General features: G+C 38.6%; 2 protein-coding genes across 5 annotated transcripts in view; one reads left to right on the top strand and one right to left on the bottom strand.

Moving 5' to 3' along the window:
• Window positions 1-3,400, bottom strand: part of LOC145977758 (pre-mRNA-splicing factor 38B-like) — a 29,760-nt gene extending 26,360 nt beyond the window's left edge. For all 4 annotated transcript variants that reach the window (XM_083110026.1, XM_083110023.1, XM_083110024.1 and 1 more), the window contains exon 1: window positions 3,345-3,400. The gene's annotated coding sequence lies outside the window, so the exon portion shown is untranslated. The remainder of the gene's footprint in view (window positions 1-3,344) is intronic.
• An 8,907-nt stretch (window positions 3,401-12,307) lies between these two features.
• The window catches only part of LOC146005311 (protein EFR3 homolog B-like), a 29,912-nt gene continuing 23,649 nt past the window's right edge, over window positions 12,308-18,570 (top strand). The window contains exons 1-4 of the mRNA XM_083144454.1: window positions 12,308-12,445; window positions 13,322-13,410; window positions 14,496-14,641; window positions 16,081-16,193. Of these exons, the coding sequence (XP_083000580.1) occupies window positions 12,441-12,445; window positions 13,322-13,410; window positions 14,496-14,641; window positions 16,081-16,193 (353 nt within the window). The 5' untranslated portion in view covers window positions 12,308-12,440. The remainder of the gene's footprint in view (window positions 12,446-13,321; window positions 13,411-14,495; window positions 14,642-16,080; window positions 16,194-18,570) is intronic.

The following is an 18,570-nucleotide window of genomic DNA, read 5'->3' as shown; positions in this document are numbered from 1 at the left end:
ATGTGTGTGAATGTATATAATTTGCATATTTCACCAACAAACATTATTACCATCTGTAGTGTACATGCTTCACACACAAATGACATCAAATTTTGCTACATTTTTAAAGCCACATGTAACACATTTTCGTTAATGCTTTCATACATTCAGGCTATGTCATCATACTCAAGATTTTTATGTAAGTTGGCAGATACCACAAAGTACTTCATAATTATATGAAATCAGTTCATATGAATATTTTAATCCAATTTTAGTTAACAGTTCGGTATATTGGACACACATTAAAATTGGATATTTCATGTTTCGCATGGTTCGCACTTACCAATTGTGTGTTGCTGAACATAGTTCAAGGTGCCATTATGCTTTTTACACGAAAACAAGCACAATTTTTCACATAGAGAGTAGTTTGTGTTATTCCTTTTTCGCTTCCCTAACACACAATAGGGCGGACACAGGTTAATTATGCTTGTGGGTATGCAGTTTCCAACCTTCTTCACCGAAAAATACCTACTATCATGTTTGTCATGTGTGCAAATTGTATATTATGCACGGGTAGCTGACGGATAGCCCCAAGAATCATTTCCGATAAGGTTAGGTTAGCATATTTAAAAAAAAAAAAAAAAAAGGGTTGGAAACACTGACAGGGGGTTACATCATCAAACGTATGGAGCTTCTGGTTCACATAGGAAAGCAATGGCAATTGTGCGTCGGTCAGATATTTCTCTTGCAAAATACATGATTTCCCGGTCAAATTATTCCACTATGAAAAAAAATACCTCGACGAATGTTAGAAACCTTAGAGAAACTCATTTCGGGTAACAGTTTAGTACATCGGAAACACATTTCTTCATTTTTACAGAAGAAACTACTTACGGAAATGAGTTTGTCTAAGGTTTCCAACGTTCGTCGAGGTATTTTCTTTCATCGTGGAATATATTTGACCGGGAAATCATGTATTTTTCAAGAGAAATATTTCACCGACACACAATTGCCATTGCTTTCATTTGCTTGCCCTACGACAACCGGATGCTGCGTATGTTTGATGACGTAAGCCCCTGTCAGTGTTTCAACCCCCTTTCTTTGTAACTATGCTTGCCTAACCTTATCGGAAATGGTTCATGGGGCTATCCGTCAACTACCGTGCATAATGGTTTGTGGGGCTATCCGTCAGCTACCCATGCATAATGTACAATTTGCACACGTGACGAACACGATAGTAGGTATTTTTCGGTGAAGGTTGGAAACACTGCATACCCACAACATGAGTCAAGATGTGCCCGCCTCATTGTGTTTTACAGAAGCAAAGAAAGGAATAAAAACAATCACTCTGTATGTGAAAAATTGTGTTTGTTTTCGTGTAAAGAGAATAATAGCACCTTGAACTATATTCCGCAATACACAATTGGTAAGTACGAACCATTCGAAACACAAAATATCCGATTTAAATGTGTTTCCGATATATGGTAAAAATCAACTTTTCCCTGGACACCTATAACTTCTTCGTTTTGTCAATTTTTGACATTTATACTTACCTATCTGCTTCGCGGAACATTCTTTAAGGTGTATTCAGTTTTTTTTGATCAAAGTAATTGCAATTTTTCACATTATGAGTACTTCTTTCTCGTATTCTTTTCGCTTGCCTGAGACACAATATGGCACGTACACCTTCGTTATGCAGTGTTTCAACATTCAGAACCCAAGAAATATCCGTGAACAAAGCTCATCTGATCCAATTTTTTTTAAAAAAAAAAAACGTTTTCGCACTGTTTTACGAAGAAAATTGTAATGTTTCGTGGCACTATCCATCCCGGAATCAGTGGGAAATTTAAACTAAAAAATTATTTTCGTTTGAAATTTTTAAGTCCAAATTTCCCACCGATTCTGGGGTAATTGACCTACCGCAGCCCCGCCTCCACTCCGGCTACCTGGCCTTCTCTATAGAGTCCCTGTTAAAGGCATGTTAGAAATTGGCCGGAGTCAACTGCCCCCAAACTTTTAAATTTGAAGAAATCCGCTTCCAGGATACGGAAAACTTACCTCAATTACACCACGCATCCACAAAATGTCATATTAGGCATATACCCACAGCCTATTCCTTCTAACGAGTAGCTTACATTCACTGCCACATTTTCGACATTCCTTTCCTTTCTTCTCGATCCAGTGTTCAATTAAATTAAAAAATCCACTGGGTCTACCACACCCGGTACAAATTTCACCAAGCACCCGGTACAAATTTCACCAAGCATCCATGACACGTTATGTTTCTAACTTTCATTGCAAACACAGACAGTTCGAAACACTGGATACCCAATGAACATGAACAAAACACAATCACGACGCGTGATGATGTACGAAGGTGTACGTGCCAAAGGGCCAAACGCTATTGTCCGTTGGAGAATTAATTTTCAACAAACAACATGAATATCCGCTATGAAACATTCCCACATCACACAAAACACCTTCCAGATGTTAGACAATGCTACAGGAACTTATTACCGTAAGTAGTTTCTTCTGTAAAAATGAAGAAATCTGTCCGGTGAATATCAGATTAGTACCCGATATACTAAACTGTTACCCATAGTTTCCTGTGTAAAAATGAAGAAATGTGTCTCTGATATACCAAACTGTTACTCAATTTTATGTCTAGACCTTTACATTTTGTGTGCAGTAATGCCTCTCAAATATTTTATGAGGTAAATTATTACACATTTCTATGTTGATATTTTTCAGAAAACTTTAAAAATATATATATAAAAGTCGAACAATCATTGGTGTACATTATGTGCGACAGACCCTAGACACGCATCCATATCTTTGCAGTAACGTATGCTACGTAATATTTATAGCTTTTCAATGATTGTCTTTAGAACATCATCTACTAAAGTTTCTTTATTAAAACATATACCTCTTACAAGATTATACGAAATCATGGCAAACGACAATTTAGCAGAAAATTATGTCCGACAAATGCATCGACAGAAATGCTGAAAATTACCAAGAACAGTTCACATTATTGAAGGATTACCCAACAAATTTGGGTGTCTGAATATGTATATAAGTAAGAAAATTGGATAAAATTACAACTTCCTCATTTGTCACTACGATTTCAGTCTGAAAACACGCCATTTTGTGTAAATATGCATGTTCGACACGTAAAGATATGGATGTTCGTTACAAAGACGTCATGGCACAAATAAAAATATGTTAACATTTCCCAACACAATGAGTCAATAAACACATTACCCTTTGCCAATACGATATAGCAGAAAATAATTTAAAAATATATGTGTGTGTGTGACACGTACAACGAAAATAACACGTAAATATAGGTTAAAAACATTTACCTCAACAAATTTCCACCATTAAAACTTTGTGTCACGTGACCACTCTGGTACAAAACATTTCCGTGGTTGAACTTTTCACTCTTCCTGTGCTAGTAGCGACACTATGGGCAGAATAAAGAGATACTACCAGAAAATTGTATTTTAAAATTTGGAATATTTTGCTTTCGCAGACAACGTTTTCAACTTTAAGTCAACTCTATTTGCATCCAAATCTCTATTAAAGAAATACTGGACATTCTACGAGAAAAACATGGAAGATTGTGGATTGACTCTTTCTAGTGGCGCTGGCGTGCCCACAACCAGAAGGAATGGTGGCAATTGTGAAGGAGTGTTCGGTGGGAGTAGAAGCATAGAAGAAAGGAAACTTTTGTGTGGAGACGATTTTCTTTTTAATTCCGACGTTCTGGATGAGAAAAAATCGTCACTTCCTGACTAAGTCGGTAAATGATCTGGATGGGAAATGTTCACTTTACATGAATAAGAGAAACGATGATCTAGAATCTTATAAGATTCTAGACCATCGTTTCTCAACCTATGGGGCGCGACCCACTGCTTGGTCCCGAAGGGGCGAAGTCGGGCTCGAAAATGTATTTACTGTGTCTTAAAAGCCTTTTATATTAAATTACTAAGATATATTGTTTTAACAATTTAAATTCAACCCGTGTTGTACGCAGTGGCGGCCGGCGACAACTATGATGCGTAGTGCCAACGTGATCAAGAAATCGAAAAAAAACCCTCAGCAATGCCCCCCATCCGCCCTCTCCTTGAGGTTGCGCCAGTGGCCAAGATGTTTATCCTCGTTTGGTAACGTGGAAAACAACTTGTGTTTAAGTAATAACGTACTAATCCGATTCATCTTCACTCTGTAATCTATCTTTATACACTACAGGACACTTCCCTAAAAATATACAATAACAATTACAAGAGGTAAGGAAGAGCAAATCCTATCACCTTTTCTTCCTCCATGCACACGTATTCTAACTACATGTCGAAAATATCGTTGTTATGAAAAGAAATTGTCGAAATGCCAAAGGAAACTCGCATCATCATAGGATTTTTTACTTTTATATTTTTAAAAAAGTCTGGATGGCCCTCTTGGTGCATTTATCTATTATCAAAAATTTCCATTTAACTTTGGGAAAATACTAGGTTCGTTTCTCCAAAAGTAGGCAGAAATTACTTCCCCAACGGGTCTTACAAATCAGTCGTATTTAGCGACTTTTCTCTGAAGGTGGCAACTGTGTCAACACTGCGAAAATTCCCTCGCCGTGCCATGCGAAGACAGGCACGATTTCTTATGGGTAACCCCGCCCCCTGCCACTTTGTTCTCGGCTCATGGTGGAAATGTTCCTCGCTGAGACTTCTTCAACCCTCTGCACGTGTGTCAACTTCGTTAGGTCCATGGGCTAGGCCAGCTCTTGGGCGGCACGGACTGTTGCCTCACGAGTATAACGAACAAACAGCTGGCGATTCAATGAAGAGGTTGGGGCGGTCGTCACGTCAGCTCGACCGATTGCAAGATTCGAATCTCCTTGTCTGTAAACTATCAATGTATTCATTTAACAATGCTTGGCGAGGTATGCGTTTTACTCTGAGGGTAGTGCCATGGCACGGCGGCTCTACCCTTTGAGCCGCCGCTGGTTTTACGTAGTCTAAACTATACATTTCTGCCATTCGCGCTCTACCATTGATTTTTACCGGCACCTCTCTGATGTTTAACTCAAGGGAATCGGATATCTGTCGTTTTTGTTTCGGTCGCATCAATAAACTCTTATTTATCTATGTGTCACATGCATATCGACTTAAGGTATAGGTTTATATTTCCGACCGCCATTCCGATGAGGCATTGAAGTTGCTCATGCTATTCACCTCGTATTTGTGCGAAAAGGGATTTTCATCTCTGGTTCAAGTGAAAAGCAAGTACAGACGCACACTCAGAGTTCCGACTTAAGTTAACCACCATTGAACCCAACATACTTCAGCGTATGCGGCAAAGGCAGCCCCAACCGTCACATTAGTTCGGTGAGTAGAAAATTGTTTTTGTTTTCAACTTCAGCATGTGTGTTTAGTTAGATGTTAGGCTAGAGTCAATTAGTCTTTTAAATTACATATTTACTTTTCTAGAATGAATTATGTGTAGTTAGCTAAAGCAAGGGTAAAAGAGGTCTTCTTAGAGTACTCGATGTTAGCAAAAATATGATTATAAACTGGTTGAACACCCCTACAAGTAATTCTACCTGCGCCCATACTTATGGATCCCAGGAAGTGTAATATCCTTCAAGGTGGGTCCCGGACTGAAACAGGTTGAAAACCACCGTTCTAGACACATTAAAATTACTTTGAAGACATACTGATTGATATCTGTGCGCTTGAAGTGGTTTTGCAGCTGCTTTACTAGAAGTAATTGTTGGTTAGTACTTACGCAAAGTATAAACAATAAACTGAAGTATCCCGTTTTTATCCCTATGCATAATCTGATAAGCCTGTGTTATACACTTCAGTTGTAGATAAAAACAGAAATGTTATCATGTGATATTCTGTTTCAAGTTGCCTTTCGTATTTAAGAGGATGAGCCAAAAAAAAAAAAAAGAGCCAAAGTGGCTGCGGCGGCTGTTTAGACCTTCTCATTCATAACCCCGTGGTGCTAAATTTTCCGTTCCAGCTGCACACAGCGATATCCGTTGAACCGTGGAAATTGTCGGGCTGGTACTACGAGTCGGTGCTTGCGGTTTTGCCACGTTCCGCGTACATCTTTATTCCGCTGTACAGTGGAGTGGCGTGACATTTTCAAATGTGTTACCGGCCATCAGTAGGACAATTATGCCTGCTAGACGTTATTCCCCCCAGGGATAAAAAAAAACAACATGTCTTTGATCTAGATGTTTGTTCATCTCGTTCTTTTCTTGCAATCCTCACAGTGATTTAGCCACAAACACTCCTAGAGTCGTTTTCACGTTCAGAAGACACAACGGCGCTTATGGAGAAACCGCACAGTGTTGCCAATACAGCGCTAGCTCATGTCGCCGGGAAATGATGACCTTCCTTCACAATGAAGGTGTTACATATTTTGTATATATAATGATAATTATATGTAATTATTAATATTAATATTATACTGTGAACGTTAGAGTTACCCTTTTTACTATGATCCATTGCGATCCAGGCCCGTAGCCAGGAATTCTTTGTAGGGGGGGCGAAGTCAATCCTAGAGGGGGCAAATTTTTAATTTATTGTGTCGCATTGGCAGATATAACAGGGTACACAGAGGCACGCACTGCCCCCTCCCCCAAAAGAGATAAGTAACAGAAAACGGATGATATCTTGAAACTGCAACGAACAAAAGAACTTCGAGCAACATCAAATAGCAATATTTCGATAATGACCTTTCCAGATTGCCAAAGAATATGAAGTTTAACATAAATACCTAGGTAGGCTAATAGGGACTGTATCTACTTGATATTTACAGGTCGATAATGTTAATAGATGATTAATATGCACCAACAACTTTGGGCCTCTCTGCAGAACTGATTAAGGGAGCCCTTTATAAATCATGCTTCATAATGATTTCCTCTAGTTTCCAGTATGCAAGATTTTTACGCACAAAGGAATCTAAGGAGAATCCAACAACACCATTGTGTTGTGTTATGCAAGAAAAATAGAATTAATTAAATAATAATGGTTACATATTACCTACACTTTGATGAATTGTGTAAAAATTTGTAGCTAATACATTTTTTTTTGTACTTGCTAAAACATTAAAACATGGGTCCCTTAGTCCACCACGGACTCTATTTCTTTCAAAGGGGAGACTCTTGCATCACTACAGACAACGTTTGCCTACTGGTTACGTTAACCATTTTGCAAAATATTGTGTGAATTGTATTATATTATAGTTGAAATACATTTTTTGACACCTGACAAACAAATAGGAATCCCTTGATTGATCAATGACTTCTTGGATTACAGTTTCATCATTAATATTTCATATTAAGTTTCATAGAAAGAAATTGTTTTAATAGGGTGCAATAATTTCACGGGGCACCATGGCATTCTCTTTAACATTTTTTTTTTTTTTCATATAGATCGTTTGGCTCCCAGGACCGACTCCTGCTGCCCCATAGCTATGGCTCTGAACTTGGACTATAAGAAGAGCAGAAATTGCGAGCGAAGCGAGCAAGAAAATTTTACGAAATGTTTTTTTATTTGTATAAAATTTTAAATCGAGGAGGGCAATTGCCCCTCTGTGCCCCTTGCAAGTGCCCTTGGTCTTCTGGTAGAAAAATGCAAGGAACACGTAAAAACTAATTCCATCATGAGTATCCAATTGTCCTGCTATTCTTAGATTCTCCTAGTCTTGTTTTTTTACTTAAATGTTTGCTTCCCCTAGAATGGACTTCTGTCCAAAGTAAGGGGGAAGGGACAATGCCCCCTGCTCCCTGTAGTTGCGGCACTGTTTATGAGTGTCTCTTCATCAATTTCACGTCATCCTTCATTGTTGCGATTAGCTAGAAGTGGCAGAAAAGCAACGCAAAGTAACAAAAATAGTAACAAAAATCAAATATCCACTCCCTCTCTCTACCACACTATTACCAAAAGATAGACTTTGGAAACAAAAATTTAAGCAATTCAAAGTTCATAGCAACACATCCAAGAAAAACATCCAAACACATTAGGCACCTTTAATACAATACTACTCAAAATGTCACAACTGTTCTAGATACTGAAAATTGCGAAATCATTTCCCGAAGTCTGGATCTGGAAGGGGATTTTTCTCCCCAATCCTGATAGGACATTATACGGAATCCCATACACCCTAATAAATCACAAAATCAATAAGTGTCTTTGTAATGTTGCTAGAGTAACACGTGATATAATTGTAAAGATTAGTGAAAATTCCAGGTAGGAATGTGTTCTGTATTTTTCACAGGGGGGGCAGAGCAGGCTCTCAGGGGGGGCAGTTGCCCCACCTGCCCCCCCTCTAGCTACGGGCCTGTTGCGATCACTACACACGCGAGTGTAATGCACGAATATGACACTTCAGAAATCACTTAAAAAAAAGTAAAAATCACTGAGAGCTCACACAACTGAAAACACTTTTTCGGGAGAGGGAAAAAGTATAAACAGACCAAAGTAGATATCTCACTCAAGTAAGGGGAACCTGGCACATGGGTTAAATTCAAGTTGCAACCCAAACAAACAAATTAGTTATGGCCCACGTGGACTGATAAGACGTGAATGACTCAAGCAAGGCATGTCATATTTCTATCTTGAAGCCCCATATTTTGTCACGTGTTGGAAAGCCTTTCAAAGGTTAATATGGTGTCTATGAATTTATGTGTACGTTGGAAACTGAAAGGTGATCTCCATTTCAGTATTAATGTCGACAGTAATGTAAACGAAAACAACGTGTATTTGCGACAGCTCTAATGTTGCTCACAACAGCAGCATTGGAAATAATTGTCAATTATTAAATTTAAGTAATTTCAATTCTATTATAACAAACTGCATGAAGTTCATATTGTTACTGAATGGAAATAAAATAACAACTGGAAAACCTGGTGGTGATGGCCGGAATGCTGCGGTGAGTCGGCTCAAGATGGCCAGACAACGTCTCCTTACTTCGCGCGCGGTTCGGGTTAAAAAGAAACTCCAAATGCATGGAAGTAATATTTCTGGGAACCTTTGAGTGGTTATAAAAAATAATTTCATTATTTTATCCACAACTTTGTCGCTGGAAGTTTTTACTTGGAATTACAGAACAAAAAATGGCCAGCGACGACATTTTCTACTGCACGAATATAAAAAATCTTCACATACTTTATTTGAATATTTTTTAATGCGAATATGCTTTAAAGTATTGATAAATTCGAGTACCACCATCACCTATGACAATTAAAAAACAGTGTCAATTTTTTTAATAATAAATGCTTCAATTTTACGGCATGTTTCAACGTTAGGAATGAAAACAATGTAAAAATTGTGTTTTCACAGAAAATTTGCGTTTTTAATTTATCTAAAATTATGTAAGCAAGTTACCAGTTTTTTGTGTTCACCATCGTATTCCCTACAAAATTTCCTGCAAAACTGCAGGTACCGATTTTACTTAATCTAAATTTGTAAATCCAGAAATTTCACAACAGCGCGCTCGTATTTCCCATAAGAAAAGCATTGCCCATAAGAGCCCATTGTGTCTTCTGAACGTGAAAACGACTCTAGAAAGAACTACCACTTATGAAACAGTTTCTGCGAAAATCCAATGAATAATGGTCGGCCCTTGTCAATTCTTCGCCTGTCTCTGTTTCTTTGCAATGAGGTGCAAAGGGGAAGAAGAAGAACCACACTTTTCTCGGGTCAGTTTGACGTTTGTGTGGTGAGCAGACGACAGAACTTCTCTCCTCCATTGACAGTTCATGTGGAAGGGAAGCCCAGCTGTACTACTGTTGCCAACTTAGTATTTTGGAACAAGGTTTGTCCAAATCACGAATCGCACCAAGGAACTATCTTTGTCTATTATCTAACTAACTGGTCTCATTTGTAGTTAAATCCAGTGATCCAGCCTTGGCTTTGCAGTCTACCTCTAGTTGCTTCATAGAAGTAGTATCTCCATTTTAGGTGGGATTTAGCTCTTTTGTGCCAATCCAATGTGACAACAGTGGCCTGTGTTCGGCAGGCCTCACCGGTAACTGGGCCCCTAAACAGTCACATGAATAACCCCAGAACACACTTGCCCGAAAATCTTTCCCCGATCTTCCCTTGCATTTGCGCCTTCTCCTCCTGTTGCCTATTGAGGGTAGCGGTACGGCCTCCCTCTTCGTTTCTGTCGGCTGCAGAAAAACTGTCCTCTGCAATATCTACTCGACGGCAACGCTATTGGTTAACGTATTTAACAATGTTGTCATTTTATTGAAGGAACTTTTTAATTCTTTACATTTTGCTGTTACCTGCGGTAACGCCGGTTACATGCACGCCACGCCGCTGCCGCTGAATAAAAATCTGTATAAAATCGGTTTCTCAATGTGAATTGACAACGATAATGGATTTTGAAAACAGATGCAAAGAGCTTAAAAACAAGACCAATATCGTATTTTTAGGACTACCCAATACCAAGAAAAAAGTTGTTTTGCAAACTTGATGATAACGGTTTTTTAACAAATTTAAAAAATCTGAAAATTAAGATTTGGGTTTAAAACCTTTATGCCTGCACTACTAACATTTCTTCACGATCGGACAAACAGTTTTTGATTTATAGAATTTCAAAAAGAGCAAACATTTGAAAAACTCCAAAAAACTGGCCCTCTTTTTGTTCGCACGACGATAAAAAAGATATGACATATTTGAAAAAAATATTGGTTAGCATAGATTAACGCAGAATTGAATAAGCTAAATGGTGACGTAACTTATTTTTGTAGGTCTCTGGTTAATTTTTAATTGGAGTCTAAACTCGAGTATCTATAATTCTTAATCCGATAGTAGTCACCCTTCTTCCTTATCGTCTCTACTAGCCAAAGTGGCATAAAAGCGACGTAAAATAAAAAAAACGGAAAGAGTCATTAAAAAACCTTTGTTCCTAACCCTTGGTAATTTTGCATGGTTATATTTGAGAAATATGATTTTTTTTCAAATGATAGAGTTGTAAAGTAGTTAAAGGCAACCTCACCCATATTAATGAGAGGCTTTGATTTATACAAGTAGATCAATACTCTATAATAGTCACCCTCAGCGTATTCTAGTATTAGATGACTTTGCATGGAAACTGTAGGATTTTTGTGGAATAATAGTATTATAATCTTAACAGTTAAATCTAATAACTTTCCTACATGTACGTTAATTTATACAAAGGCTGTCGCAGAGAAGGTGAGACGGATTTTTTCCTTGCTTGGCAACACTGCCTGTGGTTTTGGCACTAGTCGCGTCGTGTAGGATGACTCATTCTGTTCCCGTAGCAAGTTGTCACATGTTGCGAAACCACGTTAGTGAGCAGCTGTGTTGATTTACGTGGAACGTGTTTCGTTTACCCCTCCAGGTTTTTGTGTATAAAATTGCTTTTCGCGATGAGTATTCAAGATGAACAGCGACATACCATAAAATTATGTTAGCGTTTAGGGAAAGTGCTGCGGAAACATATGCAATGTTTCAACAGGCATATGCCGATCAAGACAGACTGATGGCACAAGTTATTCGAAGATGGGTGCGAATCAGGCGCTTTGCTTCCGCATCCTGGACAAAGACTGTCCGTGATTAACGAGAAGCTAGTGAATACTGTTGCAGCAATTATTCGTGATGATACGCATATGTGTGTGAGCGTGCTAAGTGCACACCGTCCACCGAATTTCCCGCATCCAGCATACAGCCCGGACCTTGCACCTGCGACTTTTGGCTATTTCCACTTTTAAAGACCGCTTTACGTGGTCGTCATTTCATGACGAACAAAGAAGTGATCACCGCAGCGCAAGTTTTCTTCAGTTCGCTACGAATTTTCCAAGACATTCACAAAGTGACAGCGTATGGACGCTTGCTTAGCTGTCAATGGTGCCTATTTTGAAAAATATGTACGTCTAGTCGATATGACTGATTGTGAATAAAAAAAATTGGTTTGTAATTTTTTTGTTTCATTTTAATGATTCTTGGAGGGGTCCATGTACATGCTTGTCTTTTAACTGCTACGCAGTCACGACTTTGACCTATTGCGCTCATTTTGGTCTCAATCGGCAGCTAATGAACCATATTTTAACCCTAGTACATTTGCTAGCCAATGGAGGTCGCTGTTTTCCTATACAGGAATTAGTCTCACCTTCTCTGCGATAGCCTTTGTATTTTGAAATCCTTAATCGAAAAATAAAACGCTGCAGAAACTCTTGTTTCCTGTGCGAGTTTATAAGGGCCTCCAAAGTTAACGTCACACGGTAATTCCTGAGCACAAACATAGTGTTTGCGACGGACGCACCTTAATGTATTCCACCTTTCGGGCGAGTTTTCTGTGATTTTCCTTCCAAAATGACACCAATGAACAAAATATTAGTAGATAATATTTGATTATTTCTTAATAATAATCGTGTTTTCGAAGACCAGAGAGAAAGTTTGAAATAATCCGCTGTTATGAGGTAAGAATTCCCATTTATCTTTTCATTTATATTATTCTTCCTTTGATAGACATAATGTGTTGAACAGATGTACTAAGAACAAATAGCATTTTATTATTTGTATGTCCCGTCATATATTGCACAAAATATAAAGAGAAAAGTTTAAATTGCACCAAAAAATGATAGTTTTATAATTGTTCTTCCCAAGAATATAGACTGTATTATCAGCCGTACATAATATTGTAAATATGAGGGTACTACTTCGATCTCGTGAAAACACCTATAACTCATTTATTTCATCCTTTTTAACATTCCTACTTACGTATTCTGCATTGCGGAACATTCTTTAGGGTGGAATTATGCTCTTCTCACGAAAATAATAGCGGATAGCCCCAAAAACCATTCACGGATAGCCCCACAAACCATTCACGGATAGACCCAAAAACCATTCACGGATAGCCCACGAACCATTCACGCATAGCTCCAAACACCATTCACGCATAGCCCCCAAAACCATTCACGCATAGCACCACAAACCATTCACGGTAAGGTTAGGTTAGGTTCCGTTAGGTTAGGCAAACATAGTTAAAAATTCATTTTTCTAGAAAAGAACATGAATTCGCGCTAAAAAAATTACACGATGAAAGAAAATACATTGACGAACTTCGATAATGCTATAGAAACTGATTTCCGTAAGTAGTTTCTTCTGTAAAAATGAAGAAATCCGTTTTCACTAGATCGAAGTGTTACCAATATGAGTTATATCTCTCTCTGTTGGTCGTAAAGTATTAACTTATTCAGAACTATGAAACTAAATAAGGAAGGTACATAACGAATATTAAAATTACCCGTCCTACTCTTCATGTAAGTAGACCTAACTATACTTTTTATTTGTAGGCGCTTCAAAAGTGGTCTCCTGTGTTGTTTAGGAAAGCAGGAAGAAGACTATGAAGTTGGCGACGAGAGAGAAACTAAAACGAAGAAAGGTTAGGGTGTATTTTGTTTTCTGTTTTGTACTTGATTATATTGTTTATATTGCTTAGTCGTCTTATCACAAAACAAGAGAACAGAAACAAAAATCACTCCACACTCCACCACGAAAACTTTCTCGTAAACTAATAATTACATATAGCCTACTGTAAAATGGATATAAGCTAATCGGAACTGGACCTACAGTTTAAATATGGATCCGAACAACTGTGCCTCAAAAGCGGATCGAACCCGAGGTCCCTTGAGTTCTTGATCTTTGTTTATTCAATTTACTCCTCATATCTCATCTAATTTACCATGCAAAGGGAAGAATTATGATACGACGACATACAATAATCAATAATAACAACCTACAATACTGTAATCTCTAGAACATGAAAGTCCCTTTGGTTACTATTTACAGCACGATACAGCTATTGTTTGTATAAAATAGTGCAACACGCAACTGTAGGTTTGAATTTATTCTTGATGAGAATGAGGTACCTGGCTGAAATTCGCCCCTCTCAACTGTAACTTCTGTCTCCGCCACTGGCTCCATGTAGGATTGATTATACTGGCTGAGAGTCAAGACGCCAGAGACTCGTTAGTCTGTAAAATGCAGTCCAGGGTTTACTACGTGGAAGGGAGCCTGACATTTGAGTGTCATCACAAAGAGTTACCCCTTACCCTGAGCGAAGTGGGATCTAAACCACTGTATGATGCGACTACGCTGGGTTCGAACCCAGGACACCTTCATTTAATGTGTATATAAATTATTGCAGTTTCCATTTAGGTTAAACAATGTCGTGTGCGATTGTTTTGTTTAACATACTAAAGTTACACGTAGCTTAAAAACGTGTTTTTTAGCCTCTTTCAAGATAAAGGTTTAATTGAGAGTAAAACCCAGCTAAATTTTCATTATGGAAGGTTCATCTAAAACGTCTACTCAAGCATCAAGAACGTCTGATAAAAATAATGTTGTTTTATGTAGCAAACAGTGATATTTTTATGTATTTTAAAGCGTTTGATTTGAGCGTCGGTGTCGACTAATACTAACCGAACGGGTTTCGGATTTTAATTCTTTGTCGTTTTGTCCCTGCAGAGAAGCAAGGTTCTGTTCTTGGATCGGGTAATGAACTGATGCAATACAGCGAGAAAATTTCAACCTTCAGTATAATGTGTAGGAATAGAGACCCGGACCTCAACATCCAGATCAAGACCCAGATAGCGGGAATCAATGGATTATGGGTAAGTATATGAATTATTTATTATCTTTAATAGCCAGTGGCATCGGCAAAGGAAAGAAATATAGCCAATATTATTCTTCATTGCAGGACAACAGAGAAATAACGGGGGTTGGGATGGAAATACTGGTTAGACCATTTCGAGAAACTACTTACCAAACCTTCCTTCTTTATTACCCAAATAAAAAAAAATGACTAGGGGAGCATGTTACCTCTACAAACATTACCAAGCTAGTGCCTTTTCTTTTGCTTGTATTTGCATTTTTATTATTTAGCGTTGTTTTTCTGCCTCGTTTGCCTAATCGCGGTGAGGATGACAGACAATTCCCGGATTCTCTGGAGTAAGAGAACGTGAACACGCTCTGCGCGCATGTTGAAGGGTGTGCGCCTCGTCCAATGAAAGCGCGGAGGGGAGGGGCATCCACGGGAGGGGGCGACTCGACTGCTCATTCTTGGTCCAGTAGTTCCGTAGTAAACATGTCTGCTCGCAAGTCTAGGGGAACTCTGCATTCAGGAGAGCGCCGCATAGTGTTGAATATGTTCGAGAACAACTTGTTTGAAAAGTTTAAAACACATGGCTTTGTTTTTTACAAATGTTTAAAACGTTTAAAACAAAGTGTTTTAAACATGTTTTTCAGACTTGTTTAAAACACATTTTGATACATGATGATTCATAGTTTGTGGTTATTTGCATGTTTTTTGAAAATGTATGTTTAAATTTTTTTCTGTTCTTCGTAGCATCAAAAGACAAATAAACGTGCAATATTATTTGTTATTTGTGTAAAACAATACACTGGCCATTGTTAAGAATAAAAGAAGAAATTGGCAGCAGAAAGCGTTTTGTTTTACGGCCGTTACACCGCGCAGCACTTCGTTGCCTTCATCCCGCACCCTTCCCCACCCAGTCTGGCCCCGCCCACAAGCTTTCCCCTCTGCGCGTCGCTACTCCAGAGAATCCGGAAAAGTAGTTATAGATAAAAATTGATGATGACAGAATCACAGTGAACATCCATGCTCAGACCGAGAAACTTTCCAGATGGCATAGTGGTAATGTTGCCACCTTGTAGTGAAGGAGTCCCGGGTTCGACACCCGGTGGAGGCACATAGTGGTTCGGGTCCCACTTTAAACTGTAGGTCTAGTCACGATTACCCTACCTGTGCCTAAAGTGAACTTAAATTACAACTTAAACTCAAAGCCCGGGAACATCGGTGCCCCAGTTGGTATTTTTGCTCGTGAATTGCGGCTCAATACAAATAAAATTAAGGGGTACGAAGTATTGAATATTGCAGATAGAACCATAATGCTCTTTGCTAGCTGACGCCAATCAAAATTATAACTTATCAACTGGTAATACAAATTAACATCCTATGATCCTAAGCGCCAACGTAGGAAGTAAGTGTCTTCATTTTATTTTTGTTATTATATACTTTTTATCTTTCCAGGATGTTTTAAACGAAGTGTTCAAAACGAAGATTAGATGGAAGGTACTGGACGTATTTCACATCCAACTCTTGACATCCAGCTTCTTATCTATACTTCATCATCTGAACATGGGGTAAATAGAATTGAAACATAGAATATCTATATTGTTGTGTACTCACTTTGTTTTCAAGCACTCATGACAGAGTTTATTTTATGCTTTTTGATGTTTACTTGAACGATGAATTACTACAATCAGGCGTTTTTCGATGAAAAAATAACTTATACGTAGGTATGTACATTTGTGGTTCTGAGCCAGACTTCCAACTTCCATGGAATTGATTCCTGTTTTTCTCCAAAGATGGCGCTGGTGTTAATTCCGCCAGAGCCGCGTCCTGTTATCTGGTGGCGATTCTACGAAGCACCAAGAGTAACAATCGGCCACGAATACGTCTATCAAATTCTACTGGTTGCATGCCCGTAGTTAGAGGGGGGTAGGGGGGAAACTGCCCCCCCCCCGAGAGACTGCTTTGCCCTCCTGTGAAAAAATACAGAACACATTCCTACTTGGAATTCTCACTAATCTTTACAATTATATCATGTGTTACTCTAACAACATAACAAAGACACTTATTGATTTTGTGATTTATTAGGGTGTATAGGATTCCGTATAATGTCGTATCAGGATTGGGGTGGGGGGGATTCCCTTCCAGATTCAGACTTCGGGAAATGATTTCGCAATTTTCAGTATCTAGAACAGTTGTGACGTTTTGAGTTAACTTGTATTAAAGGTGCCTAATGTGTTCGGATGTTTTTCTTGGATGTGTTGCTATGAATTTGGAACCAAGGACGTATTTAGGGGGTTGACTGGTTGAACATTATACAGTGGATTTGTTGTACTAACCGGTATGTAATCACAGCGCAGATCGGTTATTTTGACAAAATCCTGTTTCCCTATTGGTTGCTTCGGGAAGGGAGAATTTGAACGTTATCCCTTCTTGCCCAAGAGGTGGGCGCAATTGGTTGTTTGACCGTGAGTTCATTCTCAGGTAAACGCGGCAACAGAGGGTCACTGTCATAAAGGCGGTTCCTGGCCAGGCAGTACTGTGGGCTGTATAAAAAAAGCCCACCCCCGCCTTTTTTTAAAAAAAAATCGTATCGGGAGCAAAGCTGTGTAATAATAACAACATCTCACAAAAAACTTGAATCAATTTGATTAATTTATAGTCAACCCTCCCGCGAATCATTTTCCCTCCATTTTAATACAAAATAGAGAAATGTTAAATTGCTCCTCACTATGGAGGACATTGTATCTTAAGTTTTCATTGAAAAACTGGGTATTAACATTTATTCTATAAGTAAATAATACACACACACATACACAATTATACATACACATTTATTCAGGATGGTCCATAAGTAAGGAATCACCCGTCTAAAACCGATACGGATAGGGAAACGAGCATCAAACTTCTAGACACATGATATAGGACAGGGTAAAAATTGTTAGGGTGTTTTACCAACATGGTGGCCATGATAAAATCCGCCATCTTGGGTTTAAATTCATTTAAAATGAAAATGGGATTGTCTCAAGCTCAGCAGGTGTACCAAGCTATTCTGTTTGGTTTTCTGTATGACTGCCAAGTCAGATTACTAGGAAGAACGCATCGGACTACTTTTCCCATTTTCCTGTTTCCGCGCTCACCTCCTTGGCGGAGATGTTAGCCCACAGCGCTACGACGGCAGGAGTCCCGGGTTCGAATCCCGGCCTGGGCACACGTGTTCTTTCTGAGTATCCGATTATCAATTTCATCATATCATCATTCATCCTCATCTTCGCGATTAGCCAAAGATGGCAGAAATGCGATGTAAAATAATTCCGATCAATCAATCTTGTTTCCGCAACATGTTTCACTTCCACGTCTTCAAACTTGATTAGTTACATACACGCCTACAAGGCGCTATTGACCAGAACTTGCTCAAAGAGGGAGTTTTTGAAGACTGTGTTAGTCTCGAAGTCTGTAACTGGACGATATTCGGTGTTGTGTAACATTGTATCTTACGGGAATAGTCAACTCACTATTCGATGGTAACGTCGTTGCCTGTAATCAAGGGGTGCCGAATTCGATCCTCAGTTGAGGTTCATTGCGCAGTGGTTCCGATCCCAATTTAAACGCTAGCTTCAGTCCCGATTAGCCTATCTGTGCATAAAGTGGACTAGAAACAACAATCCAACTTCAATTCAACTATTCGATTGGCTTCAAATACGTCTACAAACTACATCCCCCCTCTCCTTTTCTTCCCTTTTTGTAATCTATTGTACAAAAATGTTCAACCTTATTTTTGCCCATTGTGCATGTCCTGCCTCTTTTGACTAACTTCAGCAATAAAAATAAATGATATGAAGGTAGACTATTAAAGGCGAACCCTGTTCAAACCATTTTTCCTGTGAAGTTACATTAATTTCCATTTAAAGCGAAATAAACTATACAATTATTATGGAACAGGCACAT

The sequence above is a fragment of the Lepisma saccharinum genome, chromosome 23 (genome assembly GCF_977018435.1).
Source record: "Lepisma saccharinum chromosome 23, izLepSacc3.1, whole genome shotgun sequence".
NCBI lineage: Eukaryota > Metazoa > Arthropoda > Insecta > Zygentoma > Lepismatidae > Lepisma > Lepisma saccharinum.
Note: the sequence above shows the minus strand (reverse complement) of the source record. Positions and strands in the feature narration are given on the sequence as shown.